Raw genomic sequence first — 27,422 nt, 5'->3', positions numbered from 1 at the left:
AGCTGGAAAAAGACAACCCCTAGCTGTCCTAGGTCAAATTCCGACCCGACCTGGTCTCAAGCCCGACCCAAACCGACCTAGCCTCTTGGTCCGACCCCGAGCTTTTCCTTCCCGAGCTCCCGAGCTACTATTTCCCAAACTCTCGAGCTACTCCTTCCCGAGCAGAAATATGAAGTGAGATGGAAGTGGTGTGTAAATAACCGAACTCCCAGCTCCTATTTATAGATTTTGAACTGGGACTGGTGTCACTGAAATGCACGAGACCTTGACATCTAGAAGGACACTAAGCATCTCATCACTTGAATGCTTGACACCTCGCCTAATAGCTCGGCTTATACATGCACTGATTTTGGTTAAGACACGTGTTCATTCCTGACCTGAACACAATGTGCTCTTCCCATGACCGAACACTACCTTGGCCTTGCACTTCACTTTTCTGAGCACCCTAGGACCCGACCCGAGCCATACTTTTCCTTGACCAAGCCCCTCGTGTCCGAACCCTCCCTTTGTTCACCATGACCGACCCGAGCCCCAAGGAAACATCCGAGCTCAAACCAAGCTCCATGCCCGAGCTAAATCCACCTCCAGGCCCGAGCCCTAGCTCAATGCCCGAGCCCTAGTTCCATGCCCGAGCCCTAGCCAAAGCCACACACACACGACCAAGCTCTTGATGCTCAACCATGTCCGACCCGAGCCACTCATGACCGACCCGAGCCCATGGTCAAATCCATCAAACCCTAGCTCATTCTCATACCATGTGTTCTTGATCTTGACTTGTTTAATTAGTAACCCTTAATCATGTTTAACATATTATTATCTTAAAATGGAATCTGGGTTACTACATTCTCCCCACCTTTAGATATTTTGTCCGCAAAATAAACTCTAAAGACAAAATAAGATAACAATATGAAACAAAAAACCATGTTTTATTACAACCAATGGTAATTACATATTTACATGGTAATCAAAACTACAAAGCAAACAACTCAGGATATTCTGCTCGCATATGGCTCTCGGTTTCCCAAGTTTCTTCCTCAACGCCTCGGCGCTGCCACTGTACCATCACAAGTGGTATAGTCTTGTTTCGAAGAAATTTCTCCTTCCTGTCTAGAATACGGAGTGGTCATTCAACATACGACAGATCTGGCTCTAGCTGAACTCCAGAAGACTGAATCACATGTGATTCATTAGCTATGTACTGTCGAAGTAACGACACATGAAAAACATTATGTATACTGGAAAGAGATGGCGGTAACGCCAAATGGTAAGCAACATCTCCAATCTTCTCCAGTATCTGGAAAGGTCCAATGAAACGAGGTGACAACTTGCCTTTCACACCGAATCTTATCACCTTCCTGAAAGGTGATACTCGCAAGAATACATATTCACCAGGCTCAAACTGCAATGACCTGCGATGAATATTAGCATAACTGGCTTGTCTATCTTGAGCAGTTTTGATCCTCCGCTTGATCAAATCTACCTTGTCTACAATCTGCTGCACCAACTCAGGACCCTCGACTTGTCGTTCTCCGACTTCATCCCAGAATAACGGAGTACGACACCGTTAACCATACAATACCTCAAAAGGTGTCATATCAATACTACGATGATAACTGTTATTGTAGGCAAATTCGATCAAAGGTAATTGATCCTGCCAAGATAAACCAAAGTCCATGACAGAAGAACGTAGCATATCCTCCAATGTACGAATTGTCCGCTCTGACTGCCCGTCAGTCCCTGGATGATATGCAGTGCTCAAACTCAAAGTGTTACCCAATGCCTGCTGAAAACTACCCCAAAATCGTGAGGTAAATCGCGGGTCTCTATCACTAACTATACTCACTGGAATCCCACGTAATCGCACTATCTCCTGGATGTATAAGCGTGCCATGCGATCATAAGAATACTCCCGGTTGTAAGGAATGAAATGTGCTGATTTTATCAGAAGGTCAACAACGACCCAGATAGAATCACACTGATGTGATGTCATAGGCAAGTGGGTAACAAAATCCATAGTCATGTGCTCCCACTTCCATTCGGGAATCTCAAGATTCTGCAGTAATCCACCTGGTCTTCGATGTTCAGTCTTGACCTGTTGACAAACCAAACATCTTGAAACAAATTGATATACACTCCGCTTCATCCCTTTCCACCAGAATCTAGTTCGCAAGTCCTTATACATTTTCATGTTTCCAGGATGAATAGACAATCGACTCCTGTGAGCTTGAGAAAGAATATCATTCCTGAGCTCCGCAACACCAGGTACAACCACTCGATTCGATAAGCATAATAAACCATCTGCCTGATAATGGAATCCAGATGTATTAGCTCCATTGGCTAGACGTGCCAAATGCTGAGTCTTAACATCAGATATCTGAGCATCTCTGATCCGAGAATACAATGCTGGCTCAGATAGAATAGTATACAATCGAATCCCATTCCTCCCTTTCTTTTGCTTGAGCGTAAAACTCAATGAACAGCACTCTTAAATCATATCAGATACTTCACTAGTCTGAAGTGCAAAAAATCTCACCTGCCGACTCAAGGCATCAACAGTAAGATTAGCAAAACCTAGATGATATTTGATTTCACAATCATAATCCTTCAAAAGATCCATCCAGCGTCTCTGTCGCATATTCAACTCCGCCTGAGTGAATAAATACTTCAAACTCTTGTGATCTATGAATATCTCAAATTTCTCGCCATAAAGATAATGTCTCCAAATTTTGAGTGCAAATACAATGGCGGCTAACTCAAGATCATGTATTGGATAATTATTCTCATGCATCTTCAACTGTCGAGAAGCATAGGCAATAACATGTACATGCTGTGTCAGAACACATCCCAACCCCTGACCAGAGGCATCAGTATAGACAACGTAACCTCCTGATCCAGAAGGTAGAGCTAGCACAGGTGCAGTAGTAAGACGTCTACGCAGCTCGTGAAATGACTCCTTACAATTCGAGGACCAAATGAAGGCAACATATTTCCGTGTAAGCTGTGTCAAAGGCCTGGACAACTGTGCAAAATTCTTGATGAACCGATGGTAATAACCCGCTAGACCCAAGAAACTACGAATCTCAGCAACCGTCGTTGGACGAGACCAGTTCAGCACTGCCTCTATCTTACTTGGATCAACAGATATTCCTTCACTGGAAATCACATGACCGAGAAACACTACCCGATCAAACCAGAATTCACACTTGCTCAATTTCTCATACAGTTGCTTATCTCGTAACGTCTGTAAAACAATTCTCAGATGATGTGCATGCTCATCCTCGTCATAAGAATAGACAAGAATATCATCAATGAAGACGATGACAAATCTATCTAGATATTCTCAAAATACCTGATTCATCATATTCATAAAGACTTCCGATGCATTCATCAAACCGAATGGCATCACCAGAAATTCATAATGCCCGTATCTGGTCCTAAAAGCAGTCGTAAAAATATCTGAGTCTCGTACCCGCATCTGGTGGTATCCCGATCTCAGATCTATCTTGGAGTAAACAGAAGTACCCTGTAATTGATCGAACAGATCATCAATTCGTGGCAAAGGATACTTATTCTTGATGGTGACACGATTCAGCTACTTGTAATCAATACATAATCGCATCGATCCATCCTTCTTCTTGACAAATAACACAGGTGCTCCCCACGGAGAAACACTTGGACGAATATATCCCTTATCAAGCAGATCCTGCAACTACTGTTTCAATTCCCTCATCTCTGACGGTGCCAGACAATAAGGTGCTCGAGATATAGGCATAGTTCCTGGTACTAGATCAATACCAAATTCAACATCTCGAACCGGAGGAAAACCAGGAATCTCATCAGGGAATACATCAGAAAACTCGCTGACAACCGGTAACTGATCGATACCCGGACTACTCGTGGACATATCAACTGCATAAATGAGGTAGCCCTCCCCACCTGACTCCAAGACATGACATGCCTTCAGAGCCGATACAAGTGGCATCGGAGGTCGCGCACCCTCACCATAAAAGTACCAGCTATCACCCTCATCTGGATGAAACTGTACCAGATGCTGATAACAATCCACAGTAGCGTGATGCAAAGTCAGCATATCTATTCCCAAAATACAATCAAAATTGGTCATCGCTAATATCATCAGATTAGCCGATAACACATTACCCTCAAACTCTAGAAGGCAACCCATCACTAGACGCTTAGTTACTACCTCCTGCTCCAGCGGAGTAGATACAACTAAATCCATATCTAATGATACATAAGGTAATCTATGTCTCTTAACAAAACGACTAGAAATAAAGGAATGCGATGCTCCAGTATCAATTAAGAAAAGTGCAGGAATACCACATAACAGAAAGGTACCTGCTAACATGCGATCGCTTCCCTCCGTAGCTTGCTCCTGAGACAGAGCAAATACCTGACCTTGAGTCTGTGGATGGTAACCAAAAGAACTCTGTGGTGCTGTCTGCTAACGTGGAAAAGTAGAAGCCTGAGATCCAACCTGTGATCCCGATCCACTAGCAGAACCCATACGCTGAGGACAATCTCTCCGCAGATGTCCCTGCTCACCACAAATATAACAAGCACCAGTAGCCTTCCGACACGATGCCGCAGGATGCTTCCTACCACAGTGGCTGCAAAATTCCTCCTTCTTCTTCTTCTTCCCAAAATGGAAAGTACCTCGTGAACCACGAGAACCAGACGAAGTAGTAGTAGTAGAAGAAGACATAGGTCCAGATTGCACAACAGATTGAGCCCTAGGCCCAAGAGATCCACTAGGCTGTCCTGACATCATCAATAGTGCCCACCTATTGCTGTTCTCCACTTGACGGCAACGGTTCACCAAAGTCTCATAAGATGTCGGATTATCACATACGACAATTTGTGAGTAGATATCTTGATTCATGCTTTGCAGAAAGATATCATACTTGTACGCATCACTGTCATTGATATGAGGACTAAAAGGTAGCAGATCAAGAAATCGTTGCTGATATTGATCAATAGTCATTGATCCTTGCCTCAGAGTCAACAACTCCATAGATCGTGCCTGACGAACAGCTGGAGGAAAATATAGTTTCTGAAACTGCTGACAGAAATCCCCCCAAGTCACCTGTCCTCTCTCAGTACGTGCCTGAGTAGTCTTGGCATCCAACCATAAGCGTGCTCTATCTTCTAGAACAAATTCTAGAACTTCCAGCTTCTGCTCCTCAGTGCACTCGAAAGCTCAAAAAGCACTCTCGAGTTTAGACATCCAACCTCTTGCCTGTTCAGGATTCTCGCCTCCCACCAAGGGTTTCGATCCTACGTGCATGAACTTATTGATAGAGTAATGACATCTACCCTCATGAGGACGATGTCGATCATCCTGATGGCGATGGTGACGATGATGATGACCACCTCCCTGGCCAACACTATTGTGACTCTCGTCAGCCATATCCTGAAAAGAATTGCACATTAAAATCCCAAATGCGCAATAATTACTTAAGACTAGAGTAAATCCCAAGTACTAATTCCCAAAATCTATGCATGCTCTGGTATCAAAAATGTAGTGACCCTGCATAAAATCACCTAATAACTGGCAACTAATAGCATGCATTAAACTTAATACAGCAAAATTCTTAAACAGAGTAAAAACGTGCGGAAACATAATCCATACTTTACATAACAGCTTAGTAAAATATATTCAGGATTAAATCTTTAGTGATACAACCATATTGAAATGCTTAAAATAAACTGTCTAAAACATTTATACAGCTAAAAAAATCATGCTGTATAAAATCCCCTGAAAAGCTCTGGCTCCCTAATCCTGTCTCGAGCTACCGGCTTCGTCCATCCTACGACCTGCCCCGTGGAATGGGTGTCCAAGATAACAACTAGGACGTGAGCGCTAACGCCCAGTACATAAACATGAGTTAACATATGTATATGATGCATTCAACATGACAACTGGTAAAGGGTCATCTGAAAAGTCATGCTCAGTACCAACGCCACATGAGTGCTGTGATGGGCATGTTTGTGTTGCATATTTTAATATCATTGTGTTGTTGTTTTGCATGCATTTATGTGTTTTAATTAAGCATTGTGTTCATATTTCATGTATCACATCTACATTACATTCTCCCGTGTTTATTGTATAGGACGTAGCATTTTGTCGAGGAAAAGATGGAAAAGCTTTTGCGCGAGAATGAATTATGGAGCAGCAATGATCCAAAACTCATATTTAATTTTATATAAGTCAAAATCTGATCTTCACCGTCCAGAATAAATTTTAAGATGTTTTGAAGCAGCTGTCCAAATTTTAGCTAAATCCGACGGCTAGATCTCCGGATATGAATTTTGCAAAATCGCTGCTCGCTGGGAGAAAAGTTGCTCGCTCGATCCGCAACATCTTGCGGATCGAGCCAACCCAAAAAATATGAAAACAGTAGGTTCGGAATTTTTGCTCGCTCGATCTGCAACATCTTGCAGATCGAGCGAGACGTGCTGTTCGGGAAAAATTCTGTAATTTAGGAATTTTTATTATTAAGGACTCTAGCCTTAATTAAAAGAGATATCTCGAATTTTAGAGTGAAAAGGATGATTCTGAAGAACTCTTGATGGCTTGGAACGCGAAGAACAATCTGGCGGCTAGGTTTTATCTTTCTTGTTCTTAGATTTTAATTCTTCTTGTTTTTAGTACTTGGTTGAGGAAGACAAAACCCTTGATTTAGTTTATTCATGAGATTTTGATTTTCAATGTTTGATTTTTATCAAGTATCAAGAATTATTCTGAATTGATTGATATGCTTGTGTATGAGATTTTTAGATTGGCCATCTTAGGATTTCATTATACAAACAAAAGCTATATTAGAATTCAAATCCGTAATTGTTTGAAACCTCTAATTTGCGAAGCATCTGCGTGTAATATTTTCTGCTGTTGAATTTATTATTTCGTAGGGATAATAATTGACTAGGCTAAATACAACCGCTGGTGTTTGTGTTGTCTAGTTTCGTCAGTTTTACTAGTTTGAATGCTACCGTGGATTTAAATCTGATCGCTGGTATTGGGTTAGTTTATGGGGTAAGGGTTAACTTAGACTGTTGTTGTCTAGTTAACTAAAATTAAGGTGAGACTGGAATTAAATTTTCAAAGACGAATATTTGATGAGATTAATTATTATTTTAGTGAATCGATGATTGAATGAATGAATATCAAGGGTGTAGTCGACCGATACCAAGTCTTATTTCGTATTGATTTCCTCAGTTAATTTTTAATTTTGCATGATAGTGATAATTTAATTATTTAATTGCTAAAATTTTTAGTAGTTAATCTCAACCCAAAACCTCCTTTTATTTTAAAGAACATTTTTAAATTTACCTTTCCTCGTGGGAATGATCCCTACTCACACTACTGCATTATTTGTTTATCTGATTGAGTCGGGTAATTTGGGCGTGATACGACTAAGCGCTACCAAATTTTGGCACCGTTGCCGGGGAAAGGCGTTTAATTTATTTGTGTTTTTTTTATTATTTATTATTATTCCTCCTAGTGCTACTCTGGTTTGTTCGTGCGTGCACGTGAATCTTCGGAAGAAGAAGAATTTCCATACGACCCAGAGATAGAAAGAATTTTGCTTAGGCGAAGGAGGATTGTTGCGGTGTAATACTTTGAGATGTCAAATCAACAAGTATTCCCAAGTTTTATCCAACAACATGGAGAGCCATTCTACGCAGCATGGGGGAGATTCAAGGATTTGGCAACCATCTTTCGGTATCGTGATTTTTCTAACTATTCTCTCCTAACATATTTTCTTGGTGGTTTGGATGCAGTGACAAGAAGATGGGTAATTGATGGAGCTTTCACAGCCCGTGTTTCAATATTTTACCAAGATGATGATACCATAAGACACCTGTTAGATGATATGGCAGAGTTTGACTATTACTGGTATTCACAATCTCAATACCCAGATTTTACAGACCAACCATTCGAGCTTCAAAAGGAGGAGGGAAGTTGTTCGCAGTTGATCTTACATCCGCTAGATGATATCATGAGAAAGCTTGTGGCATCGACTGTGGAAACTATAGAAGATCTGAAAAAGTCTAGATGCGAACTTGCGGAGCACATGGAGAATATCAAGAGATCACTCGTCCATGAATATCGAGAACAAGAGGTGAAGCTAGATACTCAAGCAGTGACCAACCCAATTTGGCTCGATGATGATGATTCAGAGAACCAGGACTGGGAGTGCGAATCAATTCCTGCTGAAGATTTAGAGGTGCTTGAGTCTTCTCTTATTATTGAACCTCAGCCGGAAGATGTACTGGAAGAAACAGCATATGATGGAGTACCAGTTTCGAAATATTTTGGTTTACAAGTGCCTACAGAGATATTCTCTTCCCATGTTTTCCAGCTTCAAGTGTTGTTGAGGTGACAAGCTTAATCTGTTTACATCTAGCCAAGCTTGAGGGCATATGGAACCAAGACCCATTTGTGGTGTCATATGACACTTACTTTGGGCGTCAGCCGCTCTTTGAGCAGTGCTTCTGAGAGTCAAGCCGATGACTGAAAATCAAGCGCTGGCTGGGAGGTAACCCAGTGTATTTTTCCTTTATTTCATCTTTGTTTGTTTTGTTTTGTTTTGTTTTATTTGCCTTGTTTTTTAGAACCTAGCCACCCCATCTACTGTCCAAAGTTTCAATAGGAATCTTCTGTTATTCAGCCACATATCGCAGAGGAAAACATCGACACTTAAACTAGGGGAGTATTGTTTTTCTTTTTCGCTTGCATTTTCATCTTGTGTTTGCATTTTTGTTGTTAGTGCTAGAGTATTGAGGGCAATGCTTTGGTTAAGTGTGGGGGGGAGTTTCATTCGTTGTTTTTCATTTTGTCTGCATTTGTTTTGTTGCGTACTTGCATATAGTTCGTTTCGTATCATTTGTTAATTTGTTAGTTTTTGTCTTGTTACATTAGTAGGATGGAAATTGATAGCCTATGAAGAGATTGTGAGAAAATAGTTTTTTGTGAAAATTTTCTCTTGATTGGATATGAGAAACTTGAGGTTGAGTAGTGAATATTCTTAAGCACACATGTTTGACCAGTGAACTGTAGCGAGGTATTAGACGAGTTGGTGTCTGTTGGACCATTGCACGGCAATAGATGTCTGTGAAACATGATAGTTTCTTGAACCTTGATGATTTTTTGATGTGACACCTACGATCTTGGGCGTACCTAGAAAAAAAAATTAAAAAATTTTACAATTCCATCCGAGCCTTGACAGGATTGAAATCCTAAAAGAGCAAGATCAAGGCTAAGTATGCAGATTAAATGGGGTTGATGCTCCATCCGGGCTATAGACGAGGGGATTAGAAAGAAAAAATAGAATGATTTTTCATATCCTAGCCAGTTATAGCTAAGTCAGCGGGTAATTATTGGGGCTATTGCAATACCGGGTGCAAAATCCGGAGGTACGTAATTTTATCTCAAGAGAGTTGTGTTGTGTTAAAGGGTTGTTGAGAGGAGGGATTCTTGAGGGGGAAACGTACACTGAAGTGTCTTAGGTCGGCTAACAGTCTTAAAACTTTGTCTTTTGAAGTTGCACTAGCTGGAATAACATGGCACACACACACGTTTGCGCTTAACTGAAGGTGGATTGTAGAAAATCAAGAGTGTTCGTAGTTTTGAATTTTGGATTTTTCTGAGGCTACGATGTCAAGATCCATACTTACTTATGTTGTTTTGTTTTGTTTGCATATTGTTTTGCATAACTTGCTCGAGGGCGAGCAAGGAGTAAGTGTGGGGGTATTTGATGGGCATGTTTGTGTTGCATATTTTAATATCATTGTCTTGTTGTTTTGCATGCATTTATGTGTTTTAATTAAGAATTGTGTTCATATTTCATGTATCGCATCTACATTACATTCTCCCGTGTTTATTGTATAGGACGTAGCGTTTTGTCGAGGAAAAGATGGAAAAGCTTTTGCGCGAGAATGAATTACGGAGTAGCAATGATCCAAAAATCATATTTAATTTTATAGAAGTCAAAATCTGATCTCCACTGTCCAGAATAAAGTTCAAGATGTTTTAAAGCAGCTGTCCAAGTTTTAGTTCAATCTGACGGCTAGATCTCCAGATATGAATTTTGCAAAATCGCTGCTCGCTGGGAGAAAAGTTGCTCGCTCGATCCGCAACATCTTGCGGATCGAGCCAGCCCAAAAAATATGAAAACAGTAGGTTCGGAATTTTTGCTCGCTCGATCCGCAACATCTTGCGGATCGAGTGAGATGTGCTGTTCGGGAAAAATTTTGTAATTTAGGAATTTTTATTATTAAGGACTCTAGCCTTAATTAAAAGAGATATCTTGAATTTTAGAGTGAAAATGATGATTCTGAAGAACTCTTGACGGCTTGGAACGCGAAGAACAATCTGGCGGCTAGGTTTTATCTTTCTTGTTCTTAGATTTTAATTCTTCTTGTTTTTAGAAATTGGTTGAGAAAGACAAAACCCTTGATTTAGTTTATTCATGAGATTTTGATTTTCAATGTTTGATTTTTATCAAGTATCAAGAATTATTCTGAATTGATTGATATGCTTGTGTATGAGATTTTTAGATTGGCCATCTTAGGATTTCATTATACAAACAAAAGCTAAATTAGAATTCAAATCCGTAATTGTTTGAAACCTCTAATTTGCGAAGCATCTGCGTGTAATATTTTCTGCTGTTGAATTTATTATTTCGTAGGGATAATAATTGACTAGGCTAAATACAACCGCTGGTGTTTGTGTTGTCTAGTTTCGTCAGTTTTACTAGTTTGAATGCTACCGTGGATTTAAATCTGATCGCTGGTATTGGGTTAGTTTATGGGGTAAGGGTTAACTTAGACTGCTGTTGTCTAGTTAACTAAAATTAAGGTGAGACTGGAATTAAATTTCTAATGACGAATATTTGATGAGATTAATTATTATTTTAGTGAATCGATGATTGAATGAATGAATATCAAGGGTGTAGTCGACCGATACCAAGTCTTATTTCGTATTGATTTCCTCAGTTAATTTTTAATCTTGCATGATAGTGATAATTTAATTATTTAATTGCTAAAATTTTTAGTAGTTAATCTCAACCCAAAACCTCCTTTTATTTTAAAGAACACTTTTAAATTTACATTTCCTCGTGGGAACGATCCCTACTCACACTACTGCATTATTTGTTTATCTGATTGAGTCGGGTAATTTGGGCATGATACGACTAAGCGCTACCATGCTGCCACCGCATGGATCAACCTCTGGATGCAACCACACTCGTCTAGTACACCAGAGTAGTCAGACATACATGTCCCCGCCATCGCGGTACTCTCAGTGACAGACTATCGAGTGTAGAGCTGAGCGGCTCTATAATCAGGTATAACAAGGTATAGGCTCAATGTGTATGTGCACATGATATATGAATATATAAAACGGCAAAACATACATCATGCCACATAATAATGCCAAATAATTGCAACATATAAACATGTATACTCGCTGGCAATCTCAGTCAATGTGCATGTACCTAACACCGAAGTCTGAACTAAGTTGGAAAAAGACAACCCCTAGCTGTCCTAGGTCAACTCCCGACCCGACCTGGTCTCAAGCCCGACCCGACCCGACCTGGCCTCTTGGTCCGAACCCGAGCTCCCGAGCTACTATTTTCCGAACTCCCGAGCTACTCCTTCCCGAGCAGAAATATTAAGTAAGATGGAAGTGGTGTGTAAATAACTGAACTCCCAGCTCCTATTTATAGATTTTGAACTGGGACAGGTGTCACTGAAATGCACGAGACCTTGACATCTGGAAGGACACTAAGCATCTCATCACTTGAATTCTTGACACCTCGCCTAACAGCTCGGCTTATACATGCACTGATTTTGGTTAAGACACGTGTTCATTCCCGACATGAACACAATGTGCTCTTCCCATGACCGAACACTACCTTGGCCTTGCACTTCACTTTTCTGAGCACCCTAGGACCCGACCCGAGCCATACTTTTCCTTGACCAAGCCCCTCGTGTCCGAACCCTCCCTTGGTTCACCATGACCGACCCGAGCCCCAAGGAAACATCCGAGCTCAAACCAAGCTCCATGCCTGAGCTAAATCCACCTCCACGCCCGAGCCCTAGCTCAATGCCCGAGCCCTAGTGCCATGCCCGAGCCCTAGCAAAAGTCACACACACACGGCCAAGCTCTTGATGCTCAACCATGTCCGACCCGAGCCCATTCTCATACCATGTGTTCTTGATCTTGACTTGTTTAATTAGTAACCCTTAATCATGTTTAACATATTATTATCTTAAAATGGAATCTGGGTTACTACAGGTTTGTCCTCTTTGACAGCTGCTTCTTGTGTCTGAATTGGTTGGCAATGTCCACATTTGTGAGTGGAAATTATTGTTCTTAGTCTTTGACATAACATTTGTTGAGTTTATCTGGTCATGTCAACTCTTGCTTCGTAGATCGGAGCTTCGAATTGAGCTAACAGGAATTGATCTTTCTTTTGGATTGTCTTCTTGTGTCCAGTGGTTAATAAAATTTTACTGGTTGCAAAATTTATTTTAACCTTTGAGTTTCCATCAATCTTTCCTATCTTTGAGATTATGTCAATCAATGTCTTTATTCTTATCTTAGAAAGTGTTGAGATATCCATTACTGGTTTCTCTTCATTTGATCCTTCGAATAAGAACTTGTCTTTTTGTTTTCGGCATTGAATATATACCATTGGTTGATAGAATTTGTTATTATCCCAATCTGGAAGGGTTGAGTGAATACTCAATGTTAATACTGGATCGTCCTTAAAGACTGCTTTCTTGAACTGGATAATACTATTTCTCAGTTGATATGGAAATAGTTCTATCTCTTGATTGTTGGGACTGACTTCTAATCCACTTAATAATCCATTTGAAAGGAATCTTGCGACTTCATGCGCTGGAGCACCCTGCAGTGTTCTTGCTCTTGATATGCTCTATGTGTCACAAGTTTGTAGCCAAGATCCTGCAGATAGTTTGGCTATTCTAAAATAGTTTAGTGTTTCAAAGAATTCAGTTTTGGATTTTTCTGAAAAATTTGTTTTTACAAAAATTAGTTTTTGTGGTCGCAAATTGACCATCTTTCTTTCTCTTATTTCAAGGGCGCTTTTAAACATCCTTTTTTCTTTTTCATTTTTCTCAGTGTTGACTGTGACCACCGGTTCTTTCTTCTTTTCTTTTTCTATTTCTTTGTCGTCAGTGTTAGATGTGACCACTGACTTTTTTTCATTCATCTCCATTATTTTGTCAAATGGAGTTGCTAACTTAATTGGTGTTCTTGGTGAGGATGATGATGGTGATGATGTTGTCATCTTTTCTTTTATCCTCTAAATTTTTCCATTTATATTCTTTTTTCTTTGTTGAAGAATCTGAATTTTTTCATCTATGTCAATCAATTGTTCTTTTAATTGATCTGATTGCTCCATCCTACACAAGAAACATATATATATATATATAATGGTTAGAAATTTAACTCTTTATCGTGAGTAATTCGGATAGTTTTATTATGCGTATCATTGCATTTATGAATTCTTTTGCAAGAATTGAACCAATCTTCATGAGATTGATTATTTTACTCATAGAGTAATTCATGTTTCTGAATATAAATCTCATTTCATCAATTTATATTCCCCATGCTTTCTAAAGCATGTTCGGATGACTTGAAGTCATAAAATAATTCATGTTTCTGAATATAAATCTCATTTCATCAATTTATATTCCCCATGCTTTCCAAGGCATGTTCGGATGACTCGCAGTCATTTTCTGGATCACTTACGATCTCTTTGTTATTCTTGTACTACGGATAGTATAATTTGGATGAAGTTCTCTAGTTAATGCGTCGGGTAATGAATTATCCGTTCCTTTGACATGCTGGATCTCGAACTGATAATGGTTCAATTCCAATTGCCATCTAATTAACCTTGCTGCATTTCTCCCTGCATTTCTTGATATTTTTCTTGTCTTGAAATATGTTAAATTCATATTATCCGTTCTTACTAAAAACGGTTTAGAAATAAGATAAATCTCATAAGTTCTAATTGTATATATTAAAGCTAATAATTCTTTTTCATTTGAATGATAATTTAGTTGTGCACCTTGAAAAGTTCCTGATGTATAATAACATAATTCTTCATTATTCCTAGTAGCTGTTTTAGTAAGTTCTTCTAAATTTCTTTCTCCTGTATAAGCTTTTAAACATGCTCCCCAGTATTCATCTGAGGCGTCTGTTTCAATTATTATTATGTCTTTATTTGAAGGAAAATATAATTCTGAAAGATTACTAATTATTTTCTTTTTAATAGTGTCTATATAATTAGTATCTTTTTTTGACCATTTTCATTTATAGTCCTGTTTAAGTTTTACCTGAAGAGGTTTTCTAATTTCTGCAAGTTTCTTAATGTAATTTCCAGAATAAGTTAATAATCCTAGCAATCTTCTTAATTGATCTTTATCTTTGATTTCACTAGAAAAATCATGAATTTTATTGAGTATATGTTGTTGTAAACAATGTTTTCCATTTTCTATTTGTAATCATAGATAATTTATTTTTGTTTTAAACAATTGTGCTTTCTTTTCAGAAAGTATAATTCCATCCTTATGACATATATTTAATACTGTCATGAGGTCTTTATAATGTTGATCCATTGTTTTTGAGTAAATTAATATGTCATCTATGTAAACACAACAAAAATCTACATAAGGTTTAAAAGATTCATCCATGTATCTTTGGAAAATACCTGAAGCTTGTTTAAGTCCAAAAGGTAATACAATCCATTGATATTGTTTTTTTGGACAACTGAATGCTGTAAGTAATTGTGTTTGTGATTTTAGCTGAATTTTCCAGAATACTGATTTACAATCTAGGCTGGAGAAATATTTCATTCCTCCTATATAAGATAATAAATCATTCTTGTTTGGGATGTAGTATCCATCCATAATTGTTGCATTATTCATCTTTCGATAATCAATTACCATTCTTTTCTTATCAATATCTTTCTTACTGACATAAAAGGCTGGTGAAGAGTGTGGGCTCTTACTAGGGATGATTATCTTAAGTTTTAATAATTCTTGAACCTCTTTTTCAAATATTTTTACATCATCCATGTTACATCTTCTTGGTGCTTCACGAATTGTGATATTAGGGTCTTTGAGTTTTATTGAAGCAATGAATTGTTTTCTTTTCTTAATTTTGTCCTGAGGATTTTCAGAACAAATATCATGAAATTTCTTCATGATTTATTTTTCAGGATTAATCGTTAAAATATTTTCTATTTTTAGTTCTATTGGATTTGTATTTTGTTTATGAAAATTCTTTGTAAATCCTTCATTTCCTACACGAAATGCTATTCAAATTTTAGGAATGTAAATCATTGATGATCATTTGTTTAAAGTTATGTGATCTTCAAACTGTGTCAAAGGAAGATATTCTCTTAAAAAGTTATTTCCTATTATAATGCTCATTCCTGATTCTATTTGGTATATAATGGGTATTACAAATTTTGTTTTCTCAATTTCTATTTTTAATTTTTCTGCTACTGTATCAAGCATGATTATTGATCCATCTCCTATTCGAACTTTTAATCCTTTATCGTATTTCTTCCAATAATGATTTGAGAGTATGTGCTTACTTGAGAGACACATACTTGCTCCTGTATCAACATAAGCATGTATATGATATGGTTTATGTTCTTTAATTTTAATTTGAATTTTTATATAAATGCTATTTGGATTTGTTTTGTTTTTAGAATCCATTCTCTCATTTTTTTTTATTTTATTTTTTTTAAATGGGGAATTGGAGGTATCTACTTAAATTCGAAAGTCAATCGAGGGTTTGTAAAAAGGCAAAAACTTCTATGAGACAGTCTCAAGGATCATTTTTATGAGACGGATCTCTTATATGGGCTATCCATTAAAAAATATTATATTTTATGTCAAAAGTATTACTTATTATTATAAATATGGGTAAGGTTTACCCATCTCACTAATGACACCGTGAGTGAGTGTTACTGTCTTAGAAAATGAGGGTTAGTTGTTGAAATTGAATTTTGAAAAGGTGTATTGGCCTAATTATCCCCAACAACCTGGCAAGTCATGAAATTAGAGTTTGGTTTCATGCTCGACGCTTATTCGAACAACGCCATGGAAGTTGAAGCTATTATACTCGTGCCTCGACTCACCTAACTTTCTTCCACCAAGAAACCTTATATACGTGTGATTTTTGATCGGTGTGGATTCTTGAAGAATGGGGAAGAGCATAAGTGGAATTGGGGTGGAAGATTTGGTGGGAGCCGGGCTGAAAATCCGGGAAGCCAAAGAATTTGAACGGGTGCTGAGAGATGCTGTCATCAATGGCGGATTGGACCCGAAGGAGGTTTGGCGTTCGATAACAGCTCGAAAGCTGTTGAAACCATGGCACCCACATGCCCTGCATCAGCTTATCTACTATTCTGTATATTATGACTATGATGAGTCCATCCATGGCCCTCCACTGTATTGGTTCCCTTCTCCGTAAGTCTTCCTTCTTTCTGCATTCCCGATACGTATATGGTTCTTTTATCCGATCAGGTGAGCTTTTGTTTCCTTGTTTGTTTAGTTTGAAGCTTGAGATTGGACAACAATAGTTGACTTGTGCAGATTTCGAATGAGCCTTTTGGAAGCAAAATCTTTGGTTTTAGAATGGATGCCTGTGATATTTTGGGTATCTGTTGTTTATTCATGGGAAAGATCTGAAATTTATGTGTAACTGATATTGCAAATAATCATGTGGTATTTTCTATGGCTGAATGTTGTATTTCTGCTACATTATATGACTTTGTCTGGATGTTGCAAATGTAGCCACTGCAAATTGTGGGATTTTTCATTTTTTATTCTATCAGAAATCAATATAGAGAAAAGATTGAAAAATATGAATCTTCATGTATGTGTGAAGAACACCGAATTCCATTGATAAAGAGCAAAGCTATGCTTTCTGCTGATACAAAATATGAAAATATTTTCTAATTAAGAAAACTAAAACTAATTGTCTATGCATACAATGGAAATAAGAAAGAAAGCGTGTCTTTCTTATCTAATACTACTAACTAATATTTAGCACTTTTTCTCCAACTATTTTAATACTCCCCCTCAAGATGAGGAATGAATATTGATAATTCCCATCTTGGACAACAAAAAACGAAACTGAGCTGCCATTAATGGCTTGGTGAATAAGTCCGCAAGTTGCAATGTAGAAGAAACATGTAGAACTTTGATTATTCCAGCTTGAAGCTTTTCGCGGACTAGGTGACAGTCAATTTCGATGTGTTTAGTACGCTCATGAAACACGGGATTAGAAGCAATATGTACTGCTGATTGGCTATCACAAAACAAAGTAGCTGGTGCACAAAGTGAGATATGCAGCTCTTTAAACAATGAAAGAAGCCAGACAATCTCACAAGTGACATTGGCCATAGCCCTATATTCAGCCTCTGCAGAAGACTTAGATACAGTCTGCTGCTTCTTTGACTTCCAAGAAATTAAAGATTCACCAAGTAGAACACAGAAACCTGTTACTGATCTTTGCGTATCCGGGCAAGAGGCCCAATCAGAGTCTGAGAAACAATTGAGTTTGAGATCAGAGGATGAACTGTAAAATAATCCTTGACCCACAGTACCTTTGATGTATTTAAGAACTGAAAATGCGGCTTGCATATGTGCAGCTCTCGGCTTAGATATATACTGACTCAACTTACTCACGGAGTATGATAAGTCTGGTCGTGTGATGGTGAGGTATAAGAGTCTACCAATTATCCTTCGATACTCGAAAGGATCCCCCAACAATTCACCATCATCCTGGTTAAGCTTGGAACCAAAATCCATGGGAGTTGTGCGTTATTTGCATCCAAGTAATCCAGCATCAGTAAGTATTTGAAGAGCATAATGTCTTTGACATATTGAGATACCTCGAGATGACCTTGCAACCTCAATGCCAAGAAAATATCTCAACTCCCCCAGATCCTTCAATTTGAACTGTTTATGTAAAAGATTTGTCAAAGTTGCAGCTTCATCTTTGTCATTAGTTGCAACAACAATATCGTCAACATAGATCAGCAAGGCTAAAAACACATTGTTACGAGTTCGAACAAATAAAGAACTATCTGCAATGGATTGAGTGAAACCCATCCCAAGTAAGGTAGAAGAAAACTTGGCAAACCATTGTCTCGAAGCTTGTTTGAGTCCATATAAAGATTTCTGTAGCTTGCATACAGCAGTAGCTGGAAAAGACTCCCCCTGGCCTTGATAACCAGGAGGTAACTCCATATACACCTCTTCATCAAGGTCACCATGGAGAAATGCATTATTGACATCAAGCTGCATAAGAAACCAACCACGAACAGCAGCAATGGCAAGTAAAGTTTTGACAGAATTTAGCTTGGCAACAAGTTTTGACAGAATTTAGCTTGGCAACAGGGGAAAAGGTTTCAAGATAATCAACCCCTTCTTGTTGCGTATATCCTTTAGCAACTAAGCGAGCTTTATACCTCTCCAAAGAACCATCAGCTCGAAACTTTGCTTTGTACACCCATTTACACCCAACAACACGCTTATTAGGGGGTAAAGAAACAATAGACCAAGTGTCATTGCTCTCTAAAGCTCGAAGTTCTTCATTCATGGCTTGTTTCCACTCCGGTTGAACAACAACTTGAGCAAAAGTGTGAGGTTCAACAATAGAGGACACGGTATTGACAAAGGTTTTATAGGAAGGAGATAATTTCTGGTAATCAAGAACTGAAGACAAAGGGTGAGCAGTGAAAGTAGGAATAGCAGAAGAATTAACAGTATAACATTGATAGTCACGCAAATGAGCAGGTTGGATGGAAGAACGACGCGGACGAGTGGACTGAGGTTGAGCAGGAGGATCATCTGATCTAGAGGAAGAAGGAACATGAGATGGCAAGGTAGTTTCAGAAAAAATATCAGAAGATTCTTGGCTCAGGGAACTGTTTTTGAGAGGAAAAATATGTTCATGAAAAATAACATCTCGAGAAATATTTACTTCATTTGTGTCCAGATTGAGTAATTTGTAAGCTTTATATCCTTGAAGATATCCAAGGAAGACAGACTTTGTTGCTCGTGGAGAGAACTTTGTTCGACCATGTGAAAGAGTAGAGCCAAAACATAGACAACCAAACACCTTCAAGTGTTCATAGGAAGGATGTTTGTGATACAACAGCTCAAAGGGAGTTTTGTGAGAGTGTATAGGAGATGGTGTATGATTGATCAGGTATATAGCAGTCAATACACAATCACTCCAGTACACAAGAGGAATATTAGATTGAAAAACTAAAGCTCGAGCCACATTAAGAATATGTTGATGTTTTCTTTCCTCCACGGAATTCTGTTGTGGCCTCTCAACACAAGAATGAAATGCAACAATGCCTTTGGATTTAAAAAACTCTAAGAAGTTTAATTCAGGTGCATTATCTGCACGGACAGATTTAACATGCTGATCAAATTGTGTAAAAACCATAGTGCAAAATTGTGGAAACACTGTTAATACATCAGATTTTGCTTTCAACGTATATACCCAAGTAAATCGAGAATGATCATCCACAATAGTCAAGAAATATTTATATCCTTCAACACTAATTGGATGAAAAGGGCCCCAAACATCAATATGAACTAAATGAAAAGGAGTATCGGAAAGGAAATTGTTTGAGCTAAAAGGTAATCTCTTTTGTTTAGAAAAATGACATATGGAACAAGGTTCTAAATTGTTGCTTACTGGGATGAAATGTAACTCATTTCCTATAACAGATAACCTAGTAAAATAGGGGTGACCCATACGACAATGCCAAAGTTCAGATTTATTTGAAGAAACAGTACAAACTCTTGGAAGTTCAAGAACATAAAGATCTCAAACTCTTCTACCCATCCCAATCATCTTGCGTTTGTGTGAATCCTGGATATGACAAAGATTTGAAGAAAATGTGACTGAGTATGGCATGTTTCGAGTTAGTGCACTGATGGAGAGAAGATTAAAACGAAATTGAGGAACACACAACACATTTATCAACACTAAGTCATGTGACAAAAATACCGTGCCAATGTGCGTAACAGAGACAGTAGAACCATTAGGCAGTGTGACTATGGAATCAAAGCTTTTATGGGAAAGAAAAGAAGATAGTGAACAACAAATGTGATGTGTGGCTCCTGTGTCGAGCACCCAACTGGAGTTTGAAATAGCATTAGAACCAAGGGATAAGGAATATATACCATGAAAGCAAGAAACATAAGGCTCTTGCTGTTGTGAGACCGGAGAGGATCCAGAGTCATGGTGAAGCTGGGAGTTCAAAAGAGAAATGAGGTGCTTGACTTGTTCTGTGTTAAAAATTGATTCTCCAGCAATAGATTGTGAACTTCCATGTGCCACAGCAGCGCTTCCTTTATGTTGTTGCTGCTGTGATTTATACTTCGGATGTCCAGGAGGATAGCCGTGCAGCTTGTAACATCTATCAGCAGTGTGTCCAGGCCAATCACAATGTGTACAAAAATATTTACTCATCCTATCAGTACCACCAATTTCCTTACTACCTTACACATATTTAGAAGTCTTAACAGAAGCAACAACATTAGAAGATGAATTAGCTAAGACATTCAAATTATGCGGTACTTTGGAAGCACCTTGATGTATCAATCTTTGTCTCTCATCTTGAACAACGATTGAGAAAATCTTAGATATGACAGGAATAGGGTCCATCATCAGTATTTGAGCGCGAACTTGAGCATAAGATTCATTTAAACCCATCAAAAATTGCATCACACATTCCTGATTTTGATGATCCACCCATTCCTTCATTGAACCACAATGACATACTGAAATCGGTTGAAAATCTTTTAATTCATCCCACAGTATTCTCAACCGAGTGTAATATTTACTTACGTCCATTGATCCTTGATGTAAGCTAGCAAGCAGCTGCTTGATCTGAAAAATCCTCGGTGCGTTACTTTGATGAAAGCGGTTTCGTAGATCCACCCATGCTTCAGACGCAGTAGGAATATATATCAAGCTATCACTGATATCCTTCATAACAGAATTCAAGATCCAGGAGAGTACCATACTATTGCATCGTATCCAAGATCCAAAAAGTAAATCATCTGGAGGTGGTTGTCGGATAGTGCGATCGATAAAACCTAATTTGTTCTTCGCTGTGAGCGCCATAGTCATGGCTCTGCTCCATATGTTGTAATTTGGTCCCGTGAGATGATTCGGAACTAGATTCAAGTTAGGATGATCTGCATTTGACAAATAAAATGGATTGCTCGAATCCTCAACACTGAATTTGCTGCTGGAAGCATTCGATCCTTGAATTTGGTTTGGAGGTACAGATTGATTTCCTCTCGCCATGATCGAACGAAGAAAATACAGAGATTGCTGCGGAAATTAACGCTCTGATACCATATCAAAAATCAATATAGAGAAAAGATTGAAAAATATGAATCTTTATGTATGTGTGAAGAACACCGAATTCCATTAATAAAGAGCAAAGCTCTGCTTTCTGCTGATACAAAATATGAAAATATTTTCTAATTAAGAAAACTAAAACTAATCGTCTATGTATACAATGGAAATAAGAAAGAAAGCGTGTCTTTCTTATCTAATACTACTAACTAATATTTAGCACTTTTTCTCCAACTATTTTAATATATTCAATCAGTTGATCACAATGTTTTTCGAGTGCCAGACATGAGTCTAGACGGACAAACTTGGGGCGTCTTATGGAATCTCATGGTTCAAGGCTCTTAGGGTCGTTGTATAAGGATCCAGTTATGAGTTTCACACAATTTCAGCAGTTCTCTGTGCAGCATCCCGAGGCAAGGCCTTCCTGACCGACCAATCTTACTTTTGGGAAATATGTTAGCCTATTTTTTTAAGCTATTTTTTGTTGTGTTATTCAGATATATTGGTCAATAATACTGAAAGAGCTATCAATTGAATTTAGCGTGCCCCCAAATTGTATCCTGGATACTTCAAACAAATCCAAGCATGGTGGAACATGGCTCCCAGGTTCAGTGTTAAATATTGCTAATTCTTGTTTGCAACCAAGAAATCTTTGGAAAGAGCAGGACAATAGCTTTGCCATTGTGTGGAGGACCGAAGGCTACGATGATCTTGTTGAGCATTTGACCCTGAAGGAGCTGCGAGAGCAAGTAATGTATGCTTTGAATCATCTAGATTAATCCTCACTAATTGCTTGGTTAATAATAATCTTTTTTCACTTCAAACTTTAGTTACATGGAATTGATATTGGTTATATTACTGGTGTTAGTATAAATATGATTCCTTTCACGATTCAGGAGTATTGCTGCATAAAATGAAACTTTACTCTTAGTCTCCTACAGGTATTGCAGTTGCTATGATCAGCTGATATTTGTAACAGTATTTAATAGTTGATAATCGACTACCTTTTGCACATGAAGAAGCGCTGTTGTAATATACCAGACAATTTTGACTCGTTTTCAACTGAAATGTTTTCTGGAAGGTGCTTAATGTCCGGAATATCATCTGAACGCATGAGAGTTTACTTTTGTTTTCTTGAAGTCCTTTGACTATTCTTACTCTTTCTTTCTATACTCTCATGCTACAAATTTACTTTGGCTAGGTTGGTAGCCAATGCACTGGATGCAACATTCGGCAAGGGTGATGCTATAGCCATTGACATGCCGATGACTGCTACTGCTGTTATTATATACTTGGCAATTGTACTTGCTGGGTTTGTTGTTGTATCAATTGCTGACAGTTTTGCGCCCAAGGAAATTGCGACTCGTTTGCGTGTATCCAAGGCGAAAGTGATTTTCACTCAGGTGGCTACTAACCTCAGCAAACTTTTCTTTGCTAACGTTGATGAATGGAAGGATTGCATTGTGAATTACTTGATCAGTTCTTCCTAAAATTTTTTATCACTTTAGAGCATTATTATTTTACAATACATGTAGTGTGAATGATTGTATATGAAGAATAAAGTAAGCTTGGAGGAAGAAGGTGGAATCCATCAACCTGTTGGCTGGGGTTTTGGGGTGAAAAAAAAAGAAAGGCGATAGGATCAGCAGCTCAATTGTTGTCATGAATAATATATATTAGGTGCAAAGCAAAAACAAGCCTTGGGGGTGGTTTGTCGGACAGAAGATTCGTTGATAATTGTCACAATACTATCAAAATTCTATCAGTGTGACCATGTGACAAGCAGATCATTCCATGAAATGTATCACTCAAAAGGCCAAACCTATTTTTATCCTGTGCCATGATTGGTGTCTTTATGCTGTTCTACCCTTCCCAGTTCAGTATAAAATATCTAGTAGCTCTTTAGAGCTATTGTGTAGTGCACCCTTTTCGTATTTTTTATTGTATTCTAACTTCGAACATATTTAGGATTTTATATTACGAGGAGGAAGGAGATTTCCCTTATACAGGTAAATGCATGCTATTCCATCCCATGTTATATTTCTCATGGATAAACTGCTAATATCGTGTGAAAATTATTTGAGGTAGAAAAACATGGAATTCGTTGAAAACTATTGTGAGAGTATACTGAAATTTGCAAAACATTTGATTGGCGAGAATGATTCTTTAATACATTAAACTTAGAATAATTTGATGTTATTGGGTTATTTATGCTAAACCTCATTTCATTTGGGAGAGAAGGGTGAAATGCTCTATTTTGCATACTTTCCGTTTGAAAACACTCCGACAGACATGGCTTATGGTGATGTTTATGTAAAGTTGAATTTGGATATACCTTTTGAGATGCCTTCATGACCATTGATGTCATCAACTAAATAACCTCACCTATCCATGCAGTCGAGTAGTAGAAGCCTTTCCAGATAGAGTTGTGGTGATTCCAGCAACTGGAAAAGATGTAGCTGTTCAATTAAGAGATCAAGATTCCTCTTGGACAGCTTTCCTTTCAAGTGCTTGTAATGTACATAGGTAATATAAAGAAATTTGGTTGGGAGTGGTGTGAATAAAAATGCATTGTATGCAACAGTTAAAATTTTAAGTTGCACGCCTCTTTTTCTTTTGATATCACTTCTTTTGGCAGGTCCTATCAACCAGTTTACCTACCGATAGACTCTGTCACCAATATACTGTTTTCATCTGGTACCACTGGTAGGCAACTCTTTGCAAGCTAGTTGCAGTATGTCACTCTCTCAAGTTTTCATAATATATTGATTCCATTTTCACCTTCCAACAGGAGATCCAAAAGCGATTCCATGGACTCAACTTTCTTCTATCCGATGTGCTGCTGATTCATGGGCACATTGTGATGTTCAACCTGGAGATGTCTTTTGTTGGCCAACCAATTTAGGTTGGGTTATGGGACCTATTTTACTCTACTCATGTTTCCTAGCTGGTGCAAGTCTGGCACTTTATCATGGATCTCCTATGGGTTATGGGTTTGGGAAGTTCATCCAGGTTGTTCTTCTATTGTGTTATACGAGCAAGAAATTTGCTTTCATATTTAGTACTGCTGGTATGCTGGTAGCCGCCGACATTGAAGTCTATCAATGAATCAAATGACAATTTTTTAATGCAAAGGGATTGAAAACTGTTATCGAGGATGGTTCTTGAAAACATTTATAATAATTTCTTCTGGTTAAAACTATTGGGCACTAAATGTATAATGTATTGGGGCGTTTTGACCTCATTGTAACTCGCACTTTCAATGAATAACTTCTTACCTTACTTCGCTTTGCACTTCATGCACTTTCAGGATGCAGGTGTAACTATTTTTGGAACTGTTCCCAGCTTAGTGAAGACCTGGAAGAGCACAAATTGTATGGAAGGACTAGACTGGACAAAGATCAAGTAATTTCCAATTTAACCTTCAATATCATGTAACTTTTACTTTGACTGAGAGTGATAGTACCACTTTTGCCAGGTTATTTTGTTCTACTGGAGAAGCCTCCAGCGTCGATGATGACCTTTGGCTCTCGTCAAAGGCTTTTTATAATCCAATTATTGAATGTTGTGGAGGCACAGAGCTCTCATCTAGTTACATTATTGGAAACCTTTTGCAACCACAAGCTTTTGGAGCATTCAGCTCTGCCTCGATGGGCACTGGATTTGTTATTCTTAATGAAAGTGGCCTCCCTTATGTAAGAATCTATTCTTTGCCACTTGAGTTTAGCATTTTGCCAATTGCAGTCATTTGTAATTTAGTGCCTGATAAAACTGTATGAATAACGAGGATGGCTCTTGGTTACAATACACGTTATAATGAATTATAGCTAGCTTCATGTCTGGTTTTAAGGCCTATATTATAATGGTTACCTTACTCAATATTTCATGGAGTTTTCATTAAAATATAACATATTCTTCTTAGAACAGCTTGACCAAAGCCCACTAAAGCATTTTCTGATTACTTTTTGTTGACAGCCACATGATCATCCTTGCGTTGGTGAAGTAGGTTTGTTTCCTGTTTATATGGGAGCAACGGATAGATTACTGAATGCTGATCACGAGAAAGTTTACTTCGAGGGTATGCCAAAGTACAAAGGAATGGTAAGCTAAACTTTTTTTTCGCTTAAATTTTAATAGAGTTGATCACATGCAACTCAGATGCCGATTTTTAATTATGTTTAAACAAAGTTGGGATTAAGCTTTTTCCATTGTATCAACTATCCTTTTTTTTTGTCTTTTTTTCTGTACTCTGATATTATTTTTTAAACGTGTATCTATTTGGCTTTCTTCAGCTTGATAGCTGTTAATGATTTTATATGCTCTCTCAATGTATGCTGAGTTCAAACATCAGAAAGTACGATATTTTAGACATTCTACCATTCGATTTGCTGTGATCTGTTTCATTTAGGAGATTGAGCAGCAGAGTAACCTTCTCCACTAAGCAAGTTGAATTGCTAAAACTTATGACTGATGGCATGATCTTATGTATGTGTGCTCGCTTAATAATCTCCAGCAACTTAGGAGACATGGTGATGTAATAAAAAGAACTGTTGGTGGATATCTGGTGGTGCAGGGAAGAGCTGATGACACCATGAACCTTGGGGGCATCAAGGTATATCTAATTCTTCAAGTTTCGCTTCGTGATGCATCAGTTCTTGATCAATTAAAGGTTTTGTTCTTGCATCGACGCCCTCATTCTTCTACTTGTACCATCATTTTGTTGTTCTCATGTTTTTGCTGTTGAGCTAAGTGAGCGAGGATAAATAGCATAAGCCATGAACTGGTTCATTTTCTGCAGACGAGTTCAGTTGAAATCGAGCGTGTGTGCAACCGTGCTGATGAAACCATCCTGGAAACTGCTGCAATTAGCTTCGCCCCACAGAATGGTGGTCCTGAGCAACTTTGTGTATTTGTGGTACTGAAAACAGGATCCAATATTGAACCGGATGTGCTCAAGATGAAACTCTCGAGAGCCATACAGACCAATCATAACCCATTGTTCAAGGTTTGTGTTCAAGATTTTTCATTACGCCTTGATGGTTTCTAGGTTAGATACATGGGTGGCAATTAGTTAGATTCTTGTTTGTCCAACAGCTCATTGAACTAATCTCGAGTCAAATTAAGAACGCCGCTTGAACCATGCCTTCTCTAGGAACTTTATCTGGACCCTTCTCTTTTTCACGAATACCATTTTCTCCACTTCTGAATTCTTGAATCTACCTGTTCAGTTGTTCCTCCTACTTTTTCTTAGGTTCTAAACAAATCCATTCAGTCAATCAGGACTCATAACGGTTCTTCGAGTCTGCAGGTATAGAATGGTATGATTCTAACAGAGAGAAACTGTTTTTGTTTTTTCGAGTAGGTGAGGTTTGTAAGGATTGTGGCAGAGTTTCCGCGAACTGCGTCAAATAAGTTACTCCGGCGAGTGCTGAGGGATCAATTGAAGCTGGAGCTGAATCAGATACGGAGTAAAATTTAGGTCCTCTTATTTTGTCACGTTATCCAAATGTTTAAATGCATGCTTATTCTGTAGATGGTTTCAAAATATTATCTCCCAGGTTTAAATATTTAAGTGTTCGGGCATGATTTGTCTTTTTTTAATGAGGCATTTGTCAACTACTAAAAATAACTGGGGAAAAAATAGTTGTTTAGTTCTATCTTTAAGTTATTAACAAAGAGTAACACTCTTGTGAGACGGTCTAACAAATGAGACGAGTCAAACCTATCCATATTTATAATAATAAATAATACTTTTGGAATAAAATATAATACTTTTTAATTGATAACCCATATAAGAAACCCGTCTCAAGAAAATGACCCTTAATACCGTTTCATATGAGTTTTTGCCATTAACAAATATGATATTTAATGCAGGCACACTACTCTACTTACATGTATAAGTGATTTTCGTACGTATTCTCCAAATATAAGTTTCATATTCTCATATGTTTTTATT

At 38.0% G+C, this 27,422-nt stretch overlaps 1 protein-coding gene across 2 annotated transcripts; it reads left to right on the top strand.

Annotated features, from left to right (window-relative positions):
• Positions 1-16,100: 16,100 nt before the first annotated feature.
• Positions 16,101-27,120, top strand: LOC140878463 (probable CoA ligase CCL12). Of its 2 annotated transcripts, XM_073282066.1 has the most exons (14): positions 16,101-16,536; positions 21,750-21,879; positions 21,964-22,220; positions 22,668-22,869; positions 23,435-23,475; positions 23,864-23,992; positions 24,105-24,172; positions 24,258-24,478; positions 24,777-24,871; positions 24,945-25,161; positions 25,442-25,567; positions 25,980-26,078; positions 26,265-26,471; positions 26,829-27,120. In XM_073282066.1, exons 1-14 carry the CDS (start codon positions 16,271-16,273, stop codon positions 26,943-26,945), a joined length of 2,175 nt encoding a protein of 724 aa, XP_073138167.1. In that variant the 5' UTR covers positions 16,101-16,270; the 3' UTR covers positions 26,946-27,120. The 2 variants fall into 2 exon arrangements, with proteins under 2 accessions (XP_073138167.1, XP_073138170.1); XM_073282069.1 differs by lacking the exons at positions 26,265-26,471; positions 26,829-27,120 and having other exon boundaries at positions 25,875-25,988.
• Positions 27,121-27,422: the final 302 nt, after the last annotated feature.

The sequence above is a fragment of the Henckelia pumila genome, chromosome 1, assembly GCF_033568475.1.
Source record: "Henckelia pumila isolate YLH828 chromosome 1, ASM3356847v2, whole genome shotgun sequence".
Taxonomy (NCBI): Eukaryota; Viridiplantae; Streptophyta; class Magnoliopsida; order Lamiales; family Gesneriaceae; genus Henckelia; species Henckelia pumila.
This window is presented reverse-complemented; position numbering and strand designations above follow the sequence as displayed.